Consider the following 24,412-nt stretch of genomic DNA (forward strand, 5'->3'; position numbering starts at 1 on the left):
AAACATCCGCCCATCCCCAGTCAAATTAAATAAATTTCATTTAATTTTAGAAAAATAGCCGCCTCTGTCCCGGAAGCTTGTCAGTTTTGTTTGATAACAAAAACATTGTCGATCGAATGTATATATTTTATTTGGATAAAATTCAGCGTATTTACTTAATTTACGTACGTTTTATTTCCTTTTGTTAGCATCGGCGCTTTTAATGCGTTTTCGCATATGCTTGGGTATTACTCTGAATACTTCACAGTCGATTTGCACGGGCATTGAGTTCTGCCTCATGGTAAGCCATTTCAATTCCATAGCGGCCCTGGACTTGGCATCACCTTTGCGGAAAAATAATTATTAAATGAAATATAATTTTTAATATCTTATCACACCTACCAACTAACTTGTGGCGTGGCGGCTTGGCCGCTTTCTGAGTCTGCCCACCATTGGTGGCCACACTGTGCTCATCATCCGGGGTAGAGTCATTCCGCAGGGCATCTCCGCGCTGCAGCTTTTGTCGCCTGGCAGCCAGGTTGCTCTCCAGGCTGATGCCCTCCATTTTTCGGGGGTATCCTTTACGTTTGCGCGTATGAATTCTATATGCAGCCTGTATCTTCTTGGCCGCCTCCTCTTCGATGAATCGTTCTAGGGATTCGCTAATGGCATCATTGCCAAATGACGCCTTGGTGTCTTGGGTGGATGATTTGGTGCCAGCACTGGCGCGCCGCAATCTGCGCCGGGTGAGGAATCCCCGAGCTCCAGCCTGTATCTTGGTGGCTGCCGATACGATGGTTGATTCTGTCTCTGTGGAGGTGCCCATGGCATCTGCCATGGCCGTGTCTATATCGAAGTCCTCTTGACTCACCTTTCTGGGATCAATGTAATCGGAATCCGTTTCACTAAGCGAATAGGCCATCATTTTCTTCCGAATGTTCTCAGATGTTTCATCGTCCAAGTAAAAGCTGGCTGCATTTTGTATGCCATGACCTGAATCCATGTCCTCTTCATAATTAAGTGCATCATCAATGGTCACAGAACGGAATAGACCTCGGGGATCATCCCCAGCAATGGTGTAGTGCCGCATCAAATGCACTCTGCCGGATTCTTCGTCTTTTTCCGGAATCTTTTCCGTCTCTGGATCACCAAAAACCACGGAGTCACTCTGGGCAGAACTCTCACGGGTTTCATCTCGCTGCAGACGGTTGTAAACGATAATATCGCCATCTTCAATGTCCATGCTGGTTTGCTCCTGTAAAGAACTCATTGGCCGCACAATGGGTTCCTCAAAACTAGCATCACCGGATTGAATCCTTTCCTGGGAGGATTGACTCTTAGATTCACGTAACTGGGACATTTTCTCAATCACTTCCTCGGGCTTGGCCAACTTCACTGTGGCCTTGTCTATGGTATCTGCTGATAAAGTATCTAAGCCAGTAGTTTCCGAAAGTGAAGAATCCGTAGGATCTCCTGTCTCCTCCTCAGATAAATTGACTAGCGAAGCAGATTTCTTAATGCAAGGTTCTTCTACGACTTCTTTAAGATTTTCACTTTCATAAGGTCCTTGTGCAGATGAGAACTCAATTTCTTTTTCCAAGAAATTATTGACCAGTTCTTGAGTGGAAAGGATATCTAAAAGTTAAAATATTTGTATAAATAGTTTCTATTACACAAAATAAATACAATTCGCTTACCCTGCTCGATTTTATCCAAGTTGGACTGTGTTAGAAGAATAGCATCTTCATCGGAACCCGTTTCAGCTTTAACTTCAGCATCTTCTGGACCTGCTAAACCACAAGACAGTGCATTATCCTTTTCAATATCCTTGCCTACAGTCTCATCAAATTTAGTACCAGAATTTTGTTTGGATTCAAGCGAGCCATGCGAACTATCTACGGTTTCAACTGATTCTACTACTTGCGTGCTTTTACGTGCCGATGCTGCTGTATCCGGACCACTTTCGATCTTGAGAGGTTCCTCAACGACTTCCTGGCTTGGTATAATTAGTGTTGATCCCACGAACCATTCAGATTTTGGCTTAATTTCCGGCGTATTTTCAACGGAGTCCTGAATCAAACTATCTGTTGGCGTTGCATCAGCTGCATAATTTGCATTTTCAATGGTTGTTATTCGGGAACTAGTAATTGATTGTGAATCAAATGAGTTTTCCTCAAGGTGTTCTAACTTTTTTCGTTCCAAATACTGTCTAAAAGCTTTCTGTATTATTATAACTGCCTTGGCTTTTACTTCAAGATCGCCTTTTCGGGTATCAGTTGGTTTAGATTTTTGTTCTTGGGTAGTAACTGAATCGGATTTCACAGATTCTTGCACTTCTTCGATTTCTTTAGACTCATTTTGCATTACAATATCTGGTTTTTGGATTAATTTTAAATATCTTTTAAATGCCCTTTGTATTTTTATTGCGGCTTCGTTTTGCCTTAAGTCGTTTTCATCTAATTCCAATTTGTTTTGTTTAACTTTGTTTCTTTGAGAATAAAGCCTAAACGCTTTTTGAATTATAAGAATAGCGTTTTTCTGCTTTTCATTATATTGGTTATTTTTTTCTTTGTTTTCTACTTCTTGAAAATCGTTATTTTCAATTTTAATCGATTCTTCATTTGATATTTCTTCATTTGCATTCTGTAATTTTTTTACATAATTCCTATATGCTCTTTGAATTTTTCTTGCAGCTAAGATTTGTTGGCTATCCTTTACATTATCTGATGAAAGTTTTTTTAAATTCTTCTCTAAAATATTGCGAATCCACTTTTGTATTATTTTAGCAGCATTATTAACTTTTGAGTTATCAATTTCATTATTTTGTTCTTCGGTGACATCTTTTGAGTTACAAATTTTAATATTTTCTTTTTCGGTGACATCTTTAGAGTTAACAATTTTAATATTTTGTTTTTCGGGGACATCTTGTGAGTTACCAATTACAATATTTTGTTCTTCGGTGACATCTTCTGAGTTATCAATTTCATTATTTTGTCCTTCTGTGACGTCATTTGATTTATCAATTTTAATATTTTGTTGTTCGGTGAAATCTTTTCTGTTATCAATTTTAATATTTTGTTTTTCGGTGACTTCTGCACTCTTGTTTTTAAACCTTTTGTAAGCTCTTTCGATAATCTGAACCGATTTTGTGAGGCTTAAAATATCAGCCTTATAGAGGGATTCCAAATCAGAATCGCTTTTTGTAGACTCTTCAGACTTTTCTTTTAAGTCTCTTTCCTTAGAGATTCCAAGATTACTTTTAACTACCGCTGACAATTCACCTGTTTCTGGATCCACAGCTGGATTATTTTTATTTTGCTCATCATTGATCTGTTCATTTTCATTTAGTTCTAAGATGGTTTGAAGTTTTGTTCCAGCCATCTTCTGGTATTCAGGATCTCCTTCTGAAACTTCTATCACCTCAATTTCCTCTTCATTTTCATTATCATCAGAAGAAAAGGTTTCAACCTCTTCAGATTTGGTTAAATTAGAATCAGCATCTGGTTGTTTATTTTCAGTAATGTTTTTCTTCGATTGATCCTGGAACCTTTTTGGTATTTGGTATTTGGGTTTGCCATCATCAGAATCAAAAGAAACAAAAAACGAAACGGAGTTTTTTACTTTTGGTACATCGGGTTCAATGATTTTCTGGGGCGTATAATAGCTGGGAACTCTTTCCTGAGGTATAATAGGCTCCTCAAATATTTCTGTTGGCTGATCGGAATCAGTTTTTAGAGATTTAACAGGTTCAGTAGGGACTCCTGAGCTTGTATCCAATGGAATCGGGTTCTCTACATATATATCATACCAGGCGCCATCGTCGTTAGTGTTCTTAAATGATTTCAGCTGCAGTTCAGCAATTGGTGTGGGAACCAGACGTCCCGATGATAAAGTGCCAATATCTTTATCTTTTACATTAACGCTAGAGTACTTCTTGGTGTTTTTTTCAATCTCAATATGGTTAGTTGGTAAATTTTGGGTGCCAATTAATTGATTAGTTACAAGCAATGAAGAGTTTTTCTGCTAATTCAAAAACAAATTTAAGAACATTTCGTTTTTAAAATCTTACCAAAATTTACTTCAGTTTTTGAGGGAATTGAATCGATCGGCTTCTCGGCTTTGGAATCTGGGACTTTGAATAAAGAATATTAATAATACTATTGAGATAAATTTAAATTTACTTACCATCTATCTCTTTGCTGACAGGAGAATCGCTATCAGGGGCTTGGGTTTCTTTAATTTCTACTTCATCTAAATTTTTCACTTCCTCTGTTTTAATTAGAAGATCATTCTCGTAAGAAAGTTCCTTTTCTAAATTTTTCACTTCCTCTGTTTTAATTAGAAGATCATTCTCGTCGGAAAGTTCCTTTCCTTGATCCTTTTCCAAATCAGATTCTGTAGCTGAGAAGGGAGAAAGAGAGAATATTATTAAAAACTTTAAAAATGACAAACTCCTTACGTGTTTTATCAATGCTTTCTTTACTAGAACTTTTCAAAATAGTTTCGTCATCTTTGTTTACAGTAACGGCTAAAAATCAATTTAACAATGTAACGTTTAAAATTTTAAAACAAAATTAAATGTATATACCATTATCAAGTTCGGCATCGTTGGGCTTATTTTCTAGGGCAGACGAACTATCCCCTGAATTTTTTTCACTATTCGATTCTTTTGAAACTGCATTTTTATCGGTAGTTTCTGCAGGGCTCGTTTTCGAGTCTTCAGAAGGAATTTTTTCTATAAACAAAGATTAATTTTTAAATCTAAAACATATTAAAAGGCAAATTTACCAATGGCAACGACTTCCTTGTCCGATTCTTTATCTGCAGAATGGAATTCTTTTTCTTCTTTAGCATTGTTAAAACTATCTGTTGTTTCATTTGCAGAATGTTTTTCCATTGAAGCCGAATTTGATTCTTTTGCGTTCTTGATAGTGTCTTCAGAAAGGGATAATAAATTTTCAAAATATAATTCATAAGAAGCCTGATGTTAAAAAATAGCTTACCAGTGGCATCTGTCGGATCAATCTGTATAGAATTTCCATTATCTACCTGGATACTTATTTCTATAAAAAAAACTTAATAAGTTTTTGTTAAAAAACAATTAATAAAATAGTGTACTACCTTGTCTTTTCATTTTACATGCGTCAATATTTTTTTTTTCTAAGAGCTCCTTCGTTCCAGTTTTATTATCTTTCAAAGAAATATCGTTTGCAGATTTTAATTCATCATAAGTTATACTTTCAACTAATTTATCAACTGATGTCGGAAGTTCTTTTTCACTTGGAGATTCAACTGAAGGGACAAATAATTTAGTACCATCTGTGCTTGCATGTTCTTTAACAAGCGTCTGCTTTTCATTATCTTTACTAGCTTCAAGATCATCACCTGATTCTTTACATGGATCTATCTCTGTAATAATACATTTTAAGGATATTATAACTATTTTAAAAATTCTTGAAGATTTTAGTTACCTAGACTTTTAGTAAGGACATTTTTTTGTCCAGGTTCACAGGATTCAGCTTCAGTTGATATTACACTTTCATTAACCAAGCTATCTATAATTCAAGGATTTCCTCATAAGGCCAAATATTAACAAAAACTCTTTAAACAATATTAAACATAAAATTGGGAAATTGTATGAATTGCCAATATGAGCCCCAACGATGGTTATATTTTTGCCAATAATCATCCGATTCATGAACGGAATACCTTAAACGATTTGTAGTTCGATTCTCCATCGATCTGTATCAAAATCTAGAAACAAAATATTTTTTAGATTTTTCGTCCGATTTTCTGGGCTATCCCCTTCAAAATGGGGAAAGTGCATGGGGAGGACAATATGACCACCTGCGAAGGCTATATCTTGGCCAATTTCTATCCGATTGTTGAGAGGAATGCCTTAAACGATTTGTAGTTCGATTCTTCATCGATCTGCATCAAAATCTAGAAACAAAATATTTTTTAGATTTTTCATCCGATTTTCTGGGCTATCCCCTTCAAAATGGGGAAAGTGCATGGGGAGGACAATAAGACCCCCTGCGAAGGCTATATCTTGGCCAATTTCTATCCGATTGTTGAGAGGAATACCTTAAACGATTTGTAGTTCGTTTCTGTATCGATCTGCATCAAAATCTAGAAACAAAATATTTTTTAGATTTTTCATCCGATTTTCTGGGCTATCCCCTTCAAAATGGGGAAAGTGCATGGGGAGGACAATAAGACCCCCTGCGAAGGCTATATCTTGGCCAATTTCTATCAGATTGTTGAGAGGAATACCTTAAACGATTTGTAATTCGTTTCTGTATCGATCTGCATCAAAATCTAGAAACAAAATATTTTTTAGATTTTTCGTCCGATTTTCTGGGCTACCCCCTTCAAAATGGGGAAAGTGCATGGGGAGGACAATAAGCCCCCTGCGAAGGCTATATCTTGGCCAATTTCTATCCGATTGTTGAGAGGAATACCTTAAACGATTTGTAGTTCGATTCTGCATCGATCTGCATCAAAATCTAGAAACAAAATATTTTTTAGATTTTTCGTCCGATTTTCTGGGCTATCCCCTTCAAAATGGGGAAAGTGCATGGGGAGGACAATAAGCACCCTGCGAAGGCTATATCTTGGGCAATTTCTATCCGATTGTTGAGAGGAATACCTTAAACGATTTGTAGTTCGATTCTGCATCGATCTGCATCAAAATCTAGAAACAAAATATTTTTTAGATTTTTCGTCCGATTTTCTGGGCTATCCCCTTCAAAATGGGGAAAGTGCATGGGGAGGACAATAAGACCCCCTGCGAAGGCTATATCTTGGCCAATTTCTATCCGATTGTTGAGAGGAATACCTTAAACGATTTGTAGTTCGATTCTTCATCGATCTGCATCAAAATCTAGAAACAAAATATTTTTTAGATTTTTCGTCCGATTTTCTGGGCTACCCCCTTCAAAATGGGGAAAGTGCATGGGGAGGACAATATGACCACCTGCGAAGGCTATATCTTGGCCAATTTTTATCCGATTGTTGAGAGGAATACCTTAAACGATTTGTAGTTCGATTCTGCATCGATCTGCATCAAAATCTAGAAACAAAATATTTTTTAGATTTTTCGTCCGATTTTCTGGGCTACCCCCTTCAAAATGGGGAAAGTGCATGGGGAGGACAATAAGCCCCCTGCGAAGGCTATATCTTGGCCAATTTCTATCCGATTGTTGAGAGGAATACCTTAAACGATTTGTAGTTCGATTCTGCATCGATCTTCATCCAACTCTAGAAACAAAATATTATTTATATTTTTCAAATTAATTTTTTATGTTTACATCCGATTCCGGAGAGAAAGACCTTTCTCGAATAATTACTTTGTGACTTGATGTGGATTGAACGATTTTTATTACCTTTGGTTGTATTTTTCTCGTGAAAACTTTCTTCGGCTAAGGGTAGCTTAGTGTGGTGTAACATTGTCGTTTCCTCCATAAGTTTCTTCTCACCTCCTTCAGTTAATGACTCTTTTGGTATTTCCCCAGTTAGGTTTTTAGAATTGTCGGTCTCAGAATCTAAATTTATTTCTGTTTCTTCGGTACTTCGTTTGGATCTAATAAGTGGTCCTTCCTGATCTACTTTTTCATCCTTGGGATCTGTTGTGGTTTCTTTTTCATTATGTTGTATTTTGTTTATCTCTTCATTAGATTGTTCATTAGATTCTTCGGTACTCCGTTTGGATCTAAGCAGTGGTCCTTCTTGGTCTACTTTTTCGTCCTTGGGATCTGTTCTGGATTCTATATCATTATTTTGAAATTCGTTTAACTCTTCATTAGATTGTTCATTAGATTTGTCGGTACTTCGTTTGGATCTAGAAAGTGGTTCTTCCTGGTCTACATTTTCATCCTTGGGATCTGTTGTGGATTCTTTTTTATTATTTTGAAATTCGAATAACTTTTCATTATATTGTTTATTTAATAAGTTCTCTTTGCTAACTTCAACTGCATCTATACTCTCGCTTACAGCATTTTTTATGTTGGAAATGGTTTCCGCGGTATCATTCTTTATTTCATCACCTAAATAAAAGTTTCGAAATTTTTTTATTTATAAATTTTAGTATTTACAATTGGTTTACCTAATCTTTCAACTTCCCCAACGACATCTTCAAGTGTTAATGGTTTTATTTCTTTTTCCAAGGAATCTTCCCCGATGTTAGCAACCATCTCTGGACTGTCCTGTGTTTCCATTTCTTTTTTACATTCAGGTGCATCAGAGTTTTTTTCTTGACTTTTGTTCTGATCAATCCGTTCGATGCTATTCTTGAGATTCCCTTCTTTTTCCACAAGATTCTCAACATTGTTTTCTTCAGCTATACTCTCGGAATTTTCCTTGATTTTATCCAAGTTACTTTCAAGTTCTTCTAAACTTCTCTTAGCTCTATGTATAAGACCAGTTTCAATATCATTTTCATCCCTTGAGGAATTATCTTCATTTGATGCAACTCCCTGAATTGGGTTAAGGATTGATGACTCAAGAGGCTTTTCTTTTTCATTATCGAGTGAAGGTTGTTTTGGAGATTCTGTATAGGGAGAACTTTAATCATAAAATAAAATATTAACACATTATTTTTAGTCTTAGCCACCTTGCTTGTGTCCTTCCTGTCTTTCGTTTGAATCTAAAGATTCAACGAGTTTTTCTTTGTCATTATCTATTGAAGATTGTTTTGTAGATTCTGTAAAGATGCAATTGTTTTGTAAAACTAATAATAAAAAATTATTTTTATTCTTGAGCACCTTGAACATGACCTTCCTGATTTGCGTTTGAAAGTAATGATTCAACAGGGTTATGTTTGTCTTTATCTATTGAAGTTTGTTTTCGATATTCTGTAAAAGGTAAACTATATTAATAAAATGTTAATTTTTAGTATAATTCTTGAGTACCCTTATTCTTTTCTTCCTGACTTGTATTGGAAACTAAAGATTTAACAGGCTTTTCTTTTTCATTATCTATTGATGACTGTTTTCGAGATTCTGTAAAATATTATTAAAATCAAATATTTATACATAAATTTTATTATTGGTTACCTTGATCACGTCCCTCTTTGTCAGTATCCTGAATAGACTTAAGGTTTTCTACTTCAATCTCAGATAAACTTTCTGGTTGATCTACTGCCGATATAATTGAGGGTTCGGATGATTCTGGCACAATATCTACTTTAAAAAAATTGTTTTGATATTCTTAACATATTATTTTATTTTTATTTACCATTAGATTCAGATTGAATTTGTGGATTCTCTTCGGGACTATCATCAACATGTTCTATGGAAATGGTGGGAGTTGCTTGCAATTGACTTTCTGCTTTGACCAATTTTGGAGGAGGAATTGTTTCTATGATTTCAATATTATCTTTTTTTTCTAAATCTTCAGGAGTGTCAACAAATATCTTATTTGACCTTTCCTTTTCTTCCTCTTCTTTTTTCCCATTTTGAGATTCACTTTCTTGAAGTGTATCATTTTTAGTCTCTGCCGGCTCTTCTGAAGTGTTTTTAGGCTCTATTTCAGATTTAATTATGGGTTCCAAGCCTTTGATAGTTTCGATATTTCTAGTTTCATCTTCGTTCTCGGTTTCCAAATTCTCGATGGATTTTTGAGATTTAAGATTAGCTTCAATTTCAGATTCTAAATGAGTATCATTTTCTTTTTTAGAGTCTAAGGCCTTTTCGGTCTCTTTGGCATCAAGATTCTGAGTTTGAAGCTCATCTTGTTTTTCCAGCTTTAATTCCAGTTCAGATGGATTTTGTGCATCCCGTTTTTTAATTGCTCTAAATTCATCCTCAAGTTCTTCTTTTGCTTTCTCGACCTCAAACTCAGAGTAATCATTACTTTCATGGTCTTCCGGATTTTCGATTAATGGGCCACTTAGGGTATCTGCAACATGTCAAGATAAATAAAATCCATTGAAGCTAAACTTATTTATTATTACTATAAATTTCCTTAAGGGCAATAAAATTCAGAACTAGATTACAGCAATAAATTACAGTCAACAAACTTATGCAAATGTAATTACCGCTTTTTCTTAGAAGTATCGATTTTTCGGCTCCTTTAATGGGTTCTTCAAAATACTCCTTTCCCAGGCCACCATCCACGTTGCTGTTCTCCACTTCCTCGTCCTCGTGGATTATTTTCTGATGAACTCGTTCCTCGTAATTGGTTCCCCCCAGCTCGGTGGATTCCGTTGAAAGGAGGGCTGTCGACACGGAGGTGTAGGATCCTGTTTCGGAGGCATTGTCGTTAAGGTCCTCGGGATGATCGGCACTGGCCGAGGTTATCCTTCTGGCCTTATGTACGGCCAACATCCTGCGAAAGGCTCTCTGGATTATAATGGCGGCTGTTGCCAAGGAAACTTTTTCGTTTTTTAATCGATTTTGCTCCTGCTTCTTTTTTAAATATATGCGATAATGTCTTTGAATAATGAGAACGGCATTCATATAGTTGGCCGTGTCAATTTTAGCTTTTGGTTGATTTGTACGCGAAAGCTTGAGTTTTTCCACTCGTTTTTTAGCAATAAGCCGGCGAAATTGTCTTTGGAGCAGCAAAATCGAAGTCATGTATTCCATGCTACTGCATTTATCCTTTTTATTTGGACCTGTTTTCACCCGCTTCAGATATCGGCGAAAGTTCCTTTGAATAATAACTACAGATTTGATGTAGGTGATACTAATTAAATTTTTCTCTTCATCATCTTTCTTGGGTATATTAGAGTCGATCTTTTCTTCCTTTTCAATGAGGACAGTATTATTTTCCACATTCTGTGTTTTTGCACTCAGTACACGTCCACATTCACAGGTTACCTTTGCCACAAGAGCTACGTTTTCTTTGTCCTTCAATGACTTTTCGTATGTGGCATACTTTGTGTATTCCGTACGACCGGACTTTTCCTTCGATAGTCTCTGAAAATACTCCTGTGCAAAAATATAAATGTTTTCCGGCTTTTCTCTTAGAACAGCCTTTATAAATTGCTTGATCAAGTCCGTCAGATTTTCGGGTATTATATTAAAAACCATGGATATGGGCACTTGCTGACGTATACGGTTTTTCATAATGGTTTCGTAAGTCTGGGCTGGTTCGTATTTTCTCACTGCTTGGTGGGACTTCTCGCCAACAATCATGTTAAAAAACTTGGCCGAAAACTCGTACAGATCGGATGGCTTTTCACGCAAAACTTCTTTGGTGTAAACTTTCATGAGATCCCGAAGTCCCTCGGGAACTCTGGGCAAACTCGCAGTCGTCATATTGGTATTTCAAAGAACATCCACGGAAAAAGGTTGAATCAATACTGGCCAAGAAAGGTGTTCCTATATGCCTGGAAACCTCGATTGCCACCATGTGTTACCATGTCAACACATTGGGTGCCAAAACATTTCACCAGCTGACGTTGCTACAACTTGTTGCATTTGAAACAGAGTTGCACAAAAAAAATAACAGTAATTGTGGCTTTTATTTATGGAATCTATTTATATATTCTCATAGGTTAGTTCTCTTATAAGTAATACTAATTATGTCAAAGGACCTTGTTGTATTTCTCAGTTAAGCTAGAAAAAGATTGTAATTATATTACAATTTTTTTTTAGCTTAACTGGAATTGCAACAAAAGTTTATACATTAATGCTATTTTTAAATTAATTTATATCCTGTTCTCTTTCCATAATTCTGCAAATAATGGGGACATCGTTTATGTCAGCGCAATTTACTGCCGACTGCGTTACAGTTTCGTTAACAAAATTGTTTTTGAATTTCTTCCATTCCTGGGTCCGGAGCAGGTGTTGGAAAAGTTTCTCCCTTGTGGGAATCATACTGTTTAAGTAAAGCAACCTGCGCTCCCAAATATTTCCAGGATTTTGTTTGGGGTCCAGCAGAAAAAATCTGGGAAGAGTCAAGCACTGAACTATGGTTTTGGCCATTATGACCCGATGTATCATGCTTTCACCTAGGCCAAAAATAGCCCCGAAAGTCAGACTTCCGACATCAATGAAACGGGTTTCACTGGCCGCTATCTGTAAATAAGTATAACGATTTCAAAAAATTTATAAAGTGTAATTTAAAAAAAGTTGGCTTAGAACAAATACGCAGTCTAACGACTTACAAGGCTCATACTGTCAGATGAATAAGATGGAGTTGAAGCTACCGTATAAACTTCACTTTCATCGGATTTTTTTTCAACCACTGAAATTAAGCCTGGATAGAATGGTTTTCTTATCTCCAAACCCATGTCAAAATCTAAATGAGATTGGACAGGACTGGGTAGAATTAGGTCTTCTTCCCAAAAATCTTCCCAATAATCTTCAAACAAATCTTCAAACCAATCTTCCTCGCCATCTAAATATTCTATAGTCTTGATTGATGAAGCTGATACTTTTGATTTTGAACGTCGTATCAATGTAAGCCGTTTAAAGGGAACAGCTGTTTCTGAAACTTTTTTAAAACCACAAGCTATTTGTATATCTCTTAGTTCCATTTTACGCTTCTGTGTAGTTTTTTGGTATAATTAACATTATTAAATTAAATTGTAAAATTAAAAGTGTTCAAACTTAAGACTCTGATACTTTCAAATTTTCTATCACTATTTGAAAATTTAAAAACTCACCAAAGAGTGCTTCTTTTTTGTCTCGTCGGAGGAGCTTGAACTCTGAACAAGATCCGCAATTGAAAAATTTGAACCAATTTCCACAATTCGACCACTCTGAGTCGTGAAAGTGGATCTATGATCGGCTCTGAATATGTTTGAATCACCATCGATATTTGATAGTTGTTGCACTTTTTTCCCCTTTTTTACTACACTCTGTAAAATTAAATATAAATTAATTTAAAATATATAAATTCAACTTATTTTACATTCCTCTATAGTCAGGCATTGGAGTATAACACATTCGCCACTGAGAACAAAATGAACTTTGGAGACGCTTCCTTTATCCTCAAAGTATATGGTTTCAAGTGGATTGTACTGCTTGAGGCTTCCAAATCGACAGGCTTCTATTATCTAGAAAATAAATTAAATTGTTAAGAATTGTGTATGTAAGATCTGGTCTGCATTGTTTTTAATATTCTTATTTTATTTAAATATTCTTACCTGGTCATTATCGAAAAATTCGAAGTAGTCCAGTGCCTTAATGGCCCGTTTCTTCTCCTCCCAGGTCTTAGTCATCCGTGTCCGGAGAATTGCATCGAAATCATATTCGAAGAGAACCAGGAGCTCGCAGTAGCCTGCAAAGTGAAGCGTTCAATAGCTACTCCTCACTGGGAAATGGGAACATTGCCACTAACTTGGATTCGATTCGTTTCTATATAGTGAGAGCTCTGGTGGCGTGCATCTGTTATTCAAAAAGCAAAAATAACAAAAAGAATATGGCCAACAGGCGAGGAGTGTAACAGGCGGAGCACAACAAGCCCAAAATGAAAGGCGGGTGTTGTTTTGGGCCAACCTATATTTGACTGAATACTTTACTTTAGGAGCTAGCTGGCACGTGACGCGGACCTGGGCGGCGGGTATTTTGTTATTCATTTTGATTGAATCGAATTAGGACTAAACGTTGTTTATTGCTGATTAAATTGGTGGGTACAGGCAATCGCAAATGAAACAACAATACACACAATGATATTTGTACATATCGCGTGCCTGACTTATGTATTTCCCATTTATTTCGACATGAGCCTAAAATGATGCAGTTTGCCTAATTTATTTTCTTATCAAATCTAAGTGCGATAAAATTGCCTTTCAAACGCAATATTCACCAGATTTATTTAGGGTATAAACAATGTTTAAATTTGATGGTGGATACTGTTTATAATAATTGTATACAAGTTTTAAATGCTTACTGACAGTCCTAAAGTTATGAGTTCTTGCTCGGTTTTCCAATAGTTCGGCTGCTCCAACTCTTTCTCCAGGTCCATAGACAGCCACAACATCCTGAAACAATTGTTTCTAAAATATTAAAACAAAACATATTAAGTCATTACATTGCCTGATCCACTTATCATTTGTATTTCTCCGACTAAAATAAAATATACTGTCAGTGGTAGGTCCCCTTGTCTTATTAGATTACGACCAGGTTGAATGGGAAATAATCTCACTAGGGGAACTAATCGAGCGCGGTGTTTCTAAAAAATGATCGTCAATATAAAAAGTTTATAAAGGATAATATTTAATTTACAGGTGGAATGTCGACGAAACACCGGAGTTTACTAAACAAAGAGCACAGCCTCTTTCTTTCCGGTATTGTTCGAAATCTTTGCGGAATCCGAATTAGGGTTTTCTCCTGTTAAAAATTTATTATAGAATATTCTTTTTACTCAGCTATTGAATAATGTTACCGCTGAGGTAAGTAAGCCCGCTTTACGCCGAGAGGTCCTCACAAGATTTGATATATTTTTTTGAACATTGTAGGAAAACTTTGGATCATCATCGTGATCAGTGTCCACCCAATGATTGTTCACGCTTACAATTCGAACTGCTTTCTTAAATAAGGCCCTAAGATCTTGAATCCTTTTTCTTTCTACAGTGTCTTTTATAAGTCTCATAGTTACCCCGCACCCGAAGAGCAGCGCCAAAAAATACAAAAAAAAAAAACGTGTAGCCGAACAAAAATAAAAGTTTCAACCTTTCTTGTTTTTGCATTATTTTAACATAAGTTTGAAATGTTATGAAACGGGTTCTTAGCTTTTATTTTTTCTTTTTTCAAGTATTCACGCTTTTTCACATAAAATCATTTTTGGTGTTTCCCCCAATTTGTCTTTTTAGTGATGGTATTTTCAAATAGCCGCCATGTAGGGGAAATTTCCCAATAGCGGAAACCAAGTGCCATCTCTATGCACCGTGATAGCGATTATTGTGAATGGCAAAGGGGAATTTTTGTTGTTGGTTGCCCTGGAGATCGTGATTTAAAGGTTGTTTTAAAATAGTTGCTTGTTTTTAGTATTTTAAAATAGAATTTAGACTTAAAAAATGGATGCAAATGTAGAGGAAAATGAGTCTAAGAAAACCGAGAATGAGGTAAGTGAAATAGTATGAAGAAACATACTTTTTATTTTGGGTAAGCAACTGAAAACTTTCTCTTTCTTAGTTGGCCGAGAAGTCATCTTCTTCCCAATTAAAGGGCCATATTGGCCTACTGCCGGTCATGATTTTCTTGGCAGCTACAGTGGCCACTGCTGTGATAGTCGAAATGTTTCCTCATGCCAGCCAGTTTTTCAATTGGAGCAGAAGAGATGCCTCCGAAGATCAGCAACAGGTTCCCCCGCCCACCTTTGCGATCTTTGGTCGGAGCCCCACGGAGGAGCACCTAGTGCATGTGCTGGATGTGCTAGAGAGATTCGGATACCGAAGAGTGGGTGTCAATGAGAGTTGGGATCTCCTTTGGGCTCATGACTACCCCTTCCGTTCCCTGCCAAACTTGAAGAATCTTGACCAAAACCAAGTGGTAAACCATTTTCCCGGATGTGGTTACCTCACCAACAAGGTGGATCTGTGCACCACGCAGCTTCCATTTCTGCCGCGTGCCTTCCGGTTGCCAGCCCAACGGCAGGAATTCCTGGAGTACGCCAAGGACAATCCAGGAGTGCTCTTTGTCCAGAAACACAATGAACACCGACACATCCGGATCAGGACTCCCAGTGAGATTGCTTACGGATCAAATGATTCCTTTGTTCAGGAGTTTGTCCAAAGACCGTTCCTCGTGGATGGCCATAAGTTTGACATTGGAGTTTATGTGGCTATAACCTCGATCAATCCCTTGAGAGCCTATATTTACACTGGCGATGTTCTGTTTCGCTATTGTCCTGTTAAGTATTATCCTTTCAATCCCGAGAATATTGACAAGTATATTGTGGGAGACGACTATCTGCCCACCTGGGAGGTTCCTTCCCTGCGAAAGTACTACAATCGCTTTGAGGGAAGTATGAGAACTGTCTTCGAGGCCTATGTCCGTGATCAGGGCAAGGATCCTTCGGGAATATGGCCTCAGGTGGAGCACATTATACGCACCACACTGGCCGCCAAGGAGAAGGACATCGTGGAGACCCTAAGCTACTATAGGACACACAACTTCTTCGAGTTAATGCGATTTGATTTGTTCATAGACGAAGATCTGAAGGTTTCACTAATGGAGGCCAACATGTCGCCCAATCTCTCCTCGGCGCATTTTAAGCTGAACTCCCTTTTGTACGAACAAGTTATTTACAGTGTTTTTAACCTGGTTGGAATCAGACCCTTGAAATCTACAGCTGCAGCATAGTAAGTGAACATGTAATGTTTAAATGTTTGGATAATAAATTATATTATTTTTTCAGTTTGTCGAAAAGCTTTGAAATGCTCACAGCAGACAAGAACCTGGCCACTGAATTAAACAAATGTGTGGCCTACGATTGTGATAAATCCTGTAACAAGGACGAGTGTGATCTTTGCCTACCATGTCTCAGCGGATCGCAGTATGAAATACTTCAGAGAGCCCACCAGGAGCACCTGCATCGAGTTGATATGAAGCGCCTTTTTCCTCCACCAATTGTGAGAGTTATATTAATATTTCTTAGAGCTAATTATCAAGAACATTTTTTTTTAGGCCAATTTGAAGAATTATAATCTTTTGGAGGAAACATCGAACATGTCGAAAAGGAATGCGTGGATGACCCGCTGGTTTTACAACAAATGCCAATTTGATGTGAACTGGTGCAATTAATTAGTTGTTTTTTTTTGTTAAAAATTGGCCTCCGATTGTAGTTAGTTGTAAATTATAAAATAAGATTCCAAGGGCCATGAATCAATCTAGTATTTTATGCATAATTGGTTAGACAAATTAAATTATTAGAAAAATTCACCGATTGTGGAATATTTCTGTAAACTACTATTAGGTGCTCTTAAAAGACAAACAGAACATGTACAAATCCAACAAAAGACCGTCCCTAACTAAACTTAAAGTTAGAATTGTTAAAAGCCGCCTATGAGTCGCAAATAAATTGAATGGAAAAAATAAACTATTAACTCTAACAAACTTACAGATTTTTTGAGCTTATGGTCCGGCGTGTTTGTGGCGGCAGGTCATTGTCCATTTTACCTGCAATCCAAACCAGCTGGGACCAGAGGGCCCAATCCTCTGGCTCAAATAAGTGTCGTCTGGCTGGGTTCCTGCCTTTGGTGACATTGCTGGCATTGGAACGCTGTTGAAGCGTTGCCGGCATCGGCTCGGTTCGGTTTGGTTCATTTCTGCTATGCCATCCAGCCAGCCAGCCAGCCAATGGTGTACACTTATTGCAAACCGATAAGACGCGAGATATGTCAATGTCAACATAAACATAAGCAGCGGAATAAATACACACGGGCATGGTCAGTGGCAATCAATGCCTCTGCCCGCCGTCTCCCATCCTTCCCAGACTTCACAAATGCGCGACCTCGTCGCAACCCGGGCCATAATCGGAGCTACACGAGGAAATGTCAGGTTTGATAAAATATTGGCCAGCACACATTCTTACTCTTTTCGCGAGCGAGTTGAGAGCCCCAGAGTCCAACTCGTAGTCCGAGATTGTGAGTCCCAGTTGGAAAACCAAGTCCAAGCTCAAAGAATAGATGGATGCGACAGATGGATTGGACGGACTTCAGGTACCATCTTTGAGACTCTTTTTTTCTTGGCTTTAGTTTTTGTTGTTCTTGTGCTTTTGTCGAAATGGAGATGAAGACGGCGACGAAGACGCTTTGTCGGCAATTACTTGTGGCGGTGTGAAGCGATGGATTTATTGCTCCAACAGCTAATCAACCAGCTGAATTTATCGCTGACTTCATTCGACATTTAGAGGCTCCATAAGGCTGTGCATTAGTTGTGATTGCGACGATGGCGGCGCGAGCGAGTTGGAGTGCGAGTGTCATGGGAAAATAAAAGAAAAAAAAGCACAGCTTAGAACTCAAAAGGTAAACCATCAACTTGATCGACTGATAGGTGCAAATTGCTCTTTGATAAAATGTTCTTCCCCCGGGATTTAATTCTATGTATGTATTTATATAGTTTACCCCTTTACTAGATCGAGATTTCGGTTTCTTTTTGCTATTTCAATTTCTGTGAACTTCTTGATCGGTACTTGAAAGGCATTTCAGCTTCCGTTTAACGGTTTGCCTGCTCTGCTCTTGGTCTTCTGCATACTTGGCCATAAACAACTTTTTCTCTTCTCGGTTTCGGTGAAGGCTCCAAACAGAAAAAGCCAAGAAACTGAGGCTGCATGCGGCAGTGGATGGTGCTGGTGCGGTGCCATCGTTCCGTAATTAATAGCGGCTCATGCGTGGCAATTTAAATAGCCGCTAATTGTAACCACCGTCAAACAAAACCAGTTAAAATGCCAGGAAATGGCCACCGTGCAGAAGGCAGCGCCACATCGCCAGCGCCATCGTATATCCATGCACAGTAAGAAATATTAGATCACAAAATAAGGATAATAAAAAAAAGTAGCCAAAAAGGGGTCTTTAACGAAAGTGAACTTAAGACAGGACCTTAGAAAAATCTTGAGAATCAGAACAAGAGTCATATTAACATTTAAAAAGAGAATCTTGGTTTAGGAGTCATTAAATCGAATGCACTTTAAATTCACATGCATTCTTTGAATTTAAAACTCTTTAAAAAGTAAATAGTTCCGTACAAATTTAATGTAATTTTTTATCACTGCATTTAGCCAGAAGCAGCTGCCTCTCGCGCTCCTCTGATATTTGTAATTTTGCTCCTAATGCCGGCGCATATTTCATTTGCATCTTGGCTTTAAGCGGGGCGGGCAAGAAGCTACCAAGAAGCTTAAGCACTGGCGCAAATAAAGTACTTGCAGGATGCTAATATGCGACCATGGGCGAACTGGTTCATTACTTTTTTTCCACCTTTTCTCCTTCTTTAAATTCATTTGCTCATTTTCGTTCTTATACTTAACACCACAAAGCCGGCTTTAAATTGGGTAGGTTTTTGGTTTTTAGTTCGAGTATGCAAATTCCTCGGACTCAACATCTGTTCTTCTTAAGGTCGTTACCTTGATGACACCTCACCGTTATGGCTAAGACGAGGATCCCATCACTTCTCAGGCTTGGACTCTTAATCTTGTAATCTGATATGCGTACTTAAGTTTCCATTAAAAAAAGTGATTTGATGCAAGTATTTCCTAAGGAAATCAGGTTTTTTCATCAATAAAGTACTTAGTTTACATGTTTAAATTGAGATTTTTTTGTTAACTTCCAAGAGACTGACATCCTCTCGTAGATGCACATTTTCCTGTTAATTTGGCCAGGAAAGATCCCACGATTTTGGTAATTCAAGACCTCAGAGTACACAAAACACCGTCATCAGCTGTATAAAAATATCATAAAAATTCCTGTTTTATAGTTTTCACTAATAGTGCAATAATACAATTTAATGAACATACTAAAGCTCATTTTTGGTACAGGCACAATTAATTAAGTTGAGGAGAAATGCGAAGGCCTCGTCAAAGTCTTGGGGCTTTATGTTGCTATTTTAGAGTTTTTTTTTTTTTTCTTTTTTTAAGAACAACTTTGTTTTAAGTAAGCATCTTGATGCAATTTAACCCCATTGATTAGTTGGAAAACCAGTGATTATTTGGATTGCTGGAGTCGAAATTGGAATTGCTTGCCAGATAAATGTACGGGATATACTGGCTGATTCGATCGAACTGATGTGATGATGCATCTTTGCGGCATAGACAGAGGCTGCAGCAGCATCTTTCTGGCAAAAACAAAAAATGCCTGGCAAGAAAAAAAAAACAAAGAGCTGCTAGGGTCTATTGGAGTGCTAGGCAGGCTATCCGGTTTAATGGCCAAGGCTAAAATGGCGAAAACCCAGCGACTCTGCTAGTTGGCAGTGGCAACTACGATGCTCATGGCCTGGATCAATTTCAATGCCTTGCCTCCGTTAGGTGACCTCAAGAACTTCAAAGAATTTGAATAGCTATTGAAAATTATGGTGCATGGATGGCATGGCTTGGTATGGTATGGCCAGCGGACAAAGAAAAGTGTTTGGAGCTGCCGGTTCCCATATCCGAGACTCTCTGGTCGACTGGACTCGCTGCGGCAACTCGTCGCCTCTTTGGTGGAGTTGCAATTTTCAGATCCTTGTCTGGTTCGCCACAGATGTACATACGAGCGTACTCTCTTGACCCTACATCGGCACTTGGCCAAAACTATGAGGTACTTTGCATTTGGGTTCGGAAAGATACGCCAAAAAGATGTCTTTATATAAATGGAAAGAGGGCAACTAAGTGTAGCTATCAGATTTATTATTACTTTTATAACTCTTTACCCTCCCATCTAGGAAATGGGTCGAGCCCAGTCCCCACTCAGTTTCGGACGCATTATTGATCGATATTCATTGCCAGGAGATCGATTAAATATCAGGCGAAAGGGAAAACGCACCACCCATCCACCCCATCCAGCAAGCCCCACTCGCGGCTCCAGTTTGGGTAATATAGGTAGGTATGTATATACCACCTCGAGGACCACCCGCACGGCATCGGGAAACATGTGCCTATTGACAGAATATTGACAGAAGCTATTTCACTTTTCGGGGTGTGACAGACATGCCGGCGTTGCTTTTTTTTTCGCCGTTCCTGTTCCCGTTGCCGTTGCCGTTGACTGCACCACTCGCACGCTTCCAGACCCCACCATACGCCCATCCACCGCCGAACAGAATCAGACCCACCAACTTGCGGCAAAGAGGGCCTGGGTTTCCGTCTGTGCCAAAAGTTTTGACTGCGATTCAATAAACAAACGGTATTATTAAATAATGCGCTCGTTTCGCAGCGTCGCAAGTTGGCCGAGAAATTGGAGAAATCGGTTCCGCTGCCCGATTTGTCTTATGCATTTGTATATACAAACAAATATATATGTATATATACATATAGTGTGAATGCATACACATTCCACAGCCGAGTGCATGAGGATTAATATCCATACAGCCACGTCCACGGCTCGCCGCCAAATTCGGCACAGAGAGCTCTGCAAAACTCTAAACTCGAGGCCCGAGTTCGGAGGTGTTTTAATGAATGTTGCCAGGATACAGGTGCCAGGTGAGGCCATTTTGTTATTTTTATTTGCTTTGACAGTCGGCACTTGAGCACCCAGCGGTTCGAATCGCAGCAATTGGACGTCGTCGAGTCGGTGGTACGTGATTACTCCAAATATTGGCCAGTGTTCGAATAACTGAAGAGGCGATCAGAAATGCGAACGCCCTTTGCCAATTTTGATTTTAACTTTTCACCGGGCTGTGAGTGCTCCAAACGGACACCGAAATCCTTCACCGTCCTAACACTGGTCTACATTCCACCCAGTCCTGCGGCCAATTGCCCCCCGTTCCTGCTCATCCTCCATGGTGCGAATCAAAACATCCTGTCGAGGGTCTTCGAGGCACGAGGTAAGTGCAACAATTTAAGGGGACTGCCCCGTAAATTCGCTTACACACTTTTCCATGCATGAATAAATCGAAAATGGCTCAAGTATGTAAATGCCCATAGATATATGGTATGTGTAGGTATGCCAGTGTAAACGAATATGTTATTTTTTGGGGTGGGGTCCCCGGGGGTCTCTGCCATTGTATGAGCCACTCAAATTAGCGCCCGGGAAATATGTGGCGTGCGACATTGGCGCCTTCGAGGCTTCAGCATAAAGCACGTTTCTGGTGGAGTATGATAGTTGAGGCAGATATTTATGCAGGAAAATTCTACTAAAAACTGTTGGCGATTCTCCTTAATTTTAGTACAATGAAAATGTAATTTTTCAGACAAACTGCAGCATAATTCATTAACTATAATTACTCAAGAAGGTAATAAATAAAAACCATAAAAAAGGGGTGAACTAATGCATGCCTAATTTGTTTTTTAAATAAGTATACTTATTTGGGATTTAAGGTAATTAATCATATTCTATATCAAAGGGAAACACAGTAAGGCATGGGGATGTGGAAAAGCTGATTCATAATATAGAGTATGAATGTATAATATATAACTTTTATGGACTGATAACTGGCCTCTTAAATTATAAAAACCCATTAAAATGTACCTTCAATATTTCGAGAATAAAAATGTATTTGGTCATAAGAATGCCCTTGAGCCCAAGACCATAAAATAACTAATAATGTAATAAAGCTATACTTCCATAAAGTCAAGGATATATAGAGGTCTTTGGTCAATTCCTCGTAAACCATACTTCCCACTAAGCTGACCACCTTTTTTTAAGAAAGTCTGAGCAATTCATAAATCATTTTTATTTTTATTGGAAAAACACGTACTCCCACACACTTTACAAGTGAGTGACCTCAATAGAGGTATTTGAAAAGTCCACCCAACAATTTGTGGGATGTTTCACGTAAGTCCAGTCCGGTGAAGTCCGGTGAAATCTCGCAATTAAAGCAGAATTTGATTTGCCATCTAGGGGTCAGTTGCGTGGATTGCGTGAATGAGAGAATAAAATGTGCGAGCGCCAATAGGGAATAATTAAGTATTCCAATATTCTGGCCACAATTGGCGGTTGGGAGCATAGAGCCTCGCATGCAAATAAAACCTCAACAAGTCAAACCGGAAACCCAAACATTTCGTTCAGTTTGCCTTTCACAAACCCATGGTGTGGGTGTGGAAATACTCTCAGTCCTTACAACCTCAGTCCTCGGAACTCAGCGCTCAGAGCTTACAGCTCAGACCTCAAACCTCGGACACAAACGATATCGGAAAGAGCTCCCAACCACCTGAGGTTCTATATATACAATGCACGGAGTGGAGAAATGTGTATAGCTGGGATTCATGCCACCGTTCATCCTGTTGTATAAATTAATGGAAAGTCCAGTAGCGTGTTTTGACCATGGCCGGTAACCATGGTGTTAGACTTTAATGGTGGAAAATATAGAGAGAGGTCACTTCGGGAATAAGTATGCAAATTGGATTAGGGTGTCTCAATGACATTCTCCGGAGCCACAATTCAACCGAACCACGGCCCTTAGCCTTAAAAATCACCTCAAAGGGTATACACTTAAGGCCCAGCTCCGAATAAATCGAGGCTTAATTCATTAATTTACTCGGACATTGTCGGGGGAAGGTTGTACTGACTCCTCATTGTCCAGCCCTTAGTCCTTTCCAGTGGAGCCTTTGGGCCCCTGGGGCTTTGCCATGCAAATCAAATTCAAAGACCTTTAGACCTGGTCAAGACTTCGAGCCTAACGGTTTGCTCGCGCGCTTCCCAACTTTTCGCGCTTCTATATATATTTTGTAATTGCCTTCAAAAAGGTTAAAAGAGTGTTAGATTTGTTAAATAATATTAAATTAAAAGTGTGTAAAAGATGTTTCGGGAGTAAGCCAAATTAAATCAAAACATGTGAAATTATTTTTGGGTCAATAAACTTGATTCAGCGGATGGTGAAAAAAATTGGAAAGAAAAAAAACTCCGACAAGGCTGTCAGAAGAGCGAAAAATCGGCCACATGGCCGTCGAACATTTTCAACAAAAGCCAGATTAATTATTTTCTGGCAGTGAACTCTTTCTCTTGCCTCCGCCCCGTCCCGCCCCGCCCCGTTTTATTCTATTGATTACCCTAAAAATAATTTAAGAAAGTGGCGACGGTGCGATAACTGCTGGGTGCCAAGGCGGACTCCGAGGTTGTTGTACTTCCAAATTTCCAACCTCAAGTCCGCCTCAAAGTCTTTGAAAGCGAAGATAAGCCATACGAGTTGATCTACTAAAAGCTGCAACCAGACTTCCCTAAATAGAGCATCAACAAAAGGTTTCTACATACAGTACTTACTGACAATTGTGGTTGAAAAAATAGATAATTTTCAAATTTTAATACAAAGAGTGTTACATACATTATTGAAAGGAGAGTAATCGTGCTTTCAGATAATGCATAGACTTTACAAAATGATTGACAACTTGAAATAAAATAAAATATTTAAACCCTATATATACGGTTTCAAGCCCTATTATCTTAACCCCAATTGTTAGTATGACGAGTATTCAAGTACGTGTGAAAACTTTCAATTCATTAAGCCAAGTTAAGTTTACCTGCGAATGGTATTTTAGTTTCGATTCTTGGCGGTGACTTTTAAGATTCCGGGAATGGCTTACAAACGATTTGATAAGAGGCCATAAAATGAAATTGCACCAATGCAGAGGAGACCATTGTTAGGCCGTGGAAGCCACATGTTGCAAGCTGTCAGAGTTGCCGTAGCCGTTGCCTTTGCCGAAGCGCATCGCGTGATTGGCGCTCTATATTCAAATTTCCATGCGGATGAAAATAACATGACAGTGAAAGCCCCAAAAACTTTCTGGCAAATATTGAATCTTGAATAACAACATGACATTTGTTTTACTGCTGTCTTGTATCCCCAAAAACGAAACATTTTATATAGTTGTGTCAGTGGCCATTGAGATGTCGATTAAATTGAAATTAAATAAA

At 38.3% G+C, this 24,412-nt stretch overlaps 4 protein-coding genes across 17 annotated transcripts in view; 2 read left to right on the top strand and 2 right to left on the bottom strand.

Annotated features, from left to right (window-relative positions):
* Positions 1–55: 55 nt before the first annotated feature.
* Positions 56–11,365, bottom strand: LOC6499875 (putative leucine-rich repeat-containing protein DDB_G0290503). 6 transcript variants are annotated; one of them, XM_044714312.1, is made up of 19 exons: positions 10,019–11,365; positions 9,217–9,879; positions 9,036–9,164; positions 8,892–8,981; positions 8,745–8,834; positions 8,594–8,683; positions 8,087–8,530; positions 7,368–8,027; positions 5,451–5,534; positions 5,101–5,388; positions 4,983–5,042; positions 4,768–4,914; positions 4,568–4,714; positions 4,439–4,507; positions 4,165–4,380; positions 4,059–4,105; positions 1,677–4,002; positions 382–1,614; positions 56–323 (listed from the first exon to the last, which is right to left on the bottom strand). In XM_044714312.1, the coding sequence occupies exons 1-19, from the start codon at positions 11,241–11,243 to the stop codon at positions 172–174; spliced, it is 8,160 nt and encodes a 2,719-aa protein (XP_044570247.1). In that variant the 5' UTR covers positions 11,244–11,365; the 3' UTR covers positions 56–171. The 6 variants fall into 6 exon arrangements, with proteins under 6 accessions (XP_044570247.1, XP_044570243.1, XP_044570246.1 ...); XM_044714308.1 differs by having other exon boundaries at positions 4,059–4,111; positions 10,019–11,362; XM_044714311.1 differs by having other exon boundaries at positions 4,059–4,111; positions 9,036–9,161; positions 10,019–11,361.
* Positions 11,366–11,439: 74 nt separating this feature from the next.
* Positions 11,440–24,247, bottom strand: LOC6499874. Of its 4 annotated transcripts, XM_014910779.3 has the most exons (9): positions 14,320–14,662; positions 14,160–14,264; positions 13,966–14,106; positions 13,825–13,915; positions 13,079–13,212; positions 12,848–12,988; positions 12,596–12,790; positions 12,095–12,475; positions 11,440–12,005 (listed from the first exon to the last, which is right to left on the bottom strand). In XM_014910779.3, exons 1-9 carry the CDS (start codon positions 14,524–14,526, stop codon positions 11,631–11,633), a joined length of 1,770 nt encoding a protein of 589 aa, XP_014766265.1. In that variant the 5' UTR covers positions 14,527–14,662; the 3' UTR covers positions 11,440–11,630. The 4 variants fall into 4 exon arrangements, with proteins under 4 accessions (XP_014766265.1, XP_032309664.1, XP_032309667.1 ...); XM_032453773.2 differs by lacking the exons at positions 14,160–14,264; positions 14,320–14,662 and adding an exon at positions 24,019–24,247; XM_032453776.2 differs by lacking the exons at positions 13,966–14,106; positions 14,160–14,264; positions 14,320–14,662 and adding an exon at positions 24,019–24,247.
* On the top strand, positions 14,825–16,991 carry LOC6500686 (probable tubulin polyglutamylase ttll-15). Its single transcript, XM_001953689.4, has 4 exons — positions 14,825–14,998; positions 15,069–16,237; positions 16,294–16,507; positions 16,563–16,991. The coding sequence occupies exons 1-4, from the start codon at positions 14,951–14,953 to the stop codon at positions 16,677–16,679; spliced, it is 1,548 nt and encodes a 515-aa protein (XP_001953725.1). The 5' UTR covers positions 14,825–14,950; the 3' UTR covers positions 16,680–16,991.
* Positions 20,897–24,412, top strand: part of LOC6500687 (cadherin-86C) — a 32,111-nt gene continuing 28,595 nt past the window's right edge. For 2 of the 6 annotated variants that reach the window (XR_004310797.2, XR_004310798.2), the window contains exons 1-2: positions 20,897–21,042; positions 21,098–21,386. Coding sequence is in view for 4 of the 6 variants with exons in the window: in XM_032453721.2 (XP_032309612.1) it covers positions 21,194–21,386 (193 nt within the window). In the remaining 2 variants the exon portion in view is untranslated. Of the gene's footprint in view, positions 21,043–21,071; positions 21,387–24,412 lie in introns of those variants that run through there. The other 4 variants (XM_032453721.2, XM_014911189.3, XM_032453722.2 and 1 more) reach the window with 3 other exon arrangements.

This window comes from Drosophila ananassae, chromosome 2L (genome assembly GCF_017639315.1).
Source record: "Drosophila ananassae strain 14024-0371.13 chromosome 2L, ASM1763931v2, whole genome shotgun sequence".
NCBI lineage: Eukaryota > Metazoa > Arthropoda > Insecta > Diptera > Drosophilidae > Drosophila > Drosophila ananassae.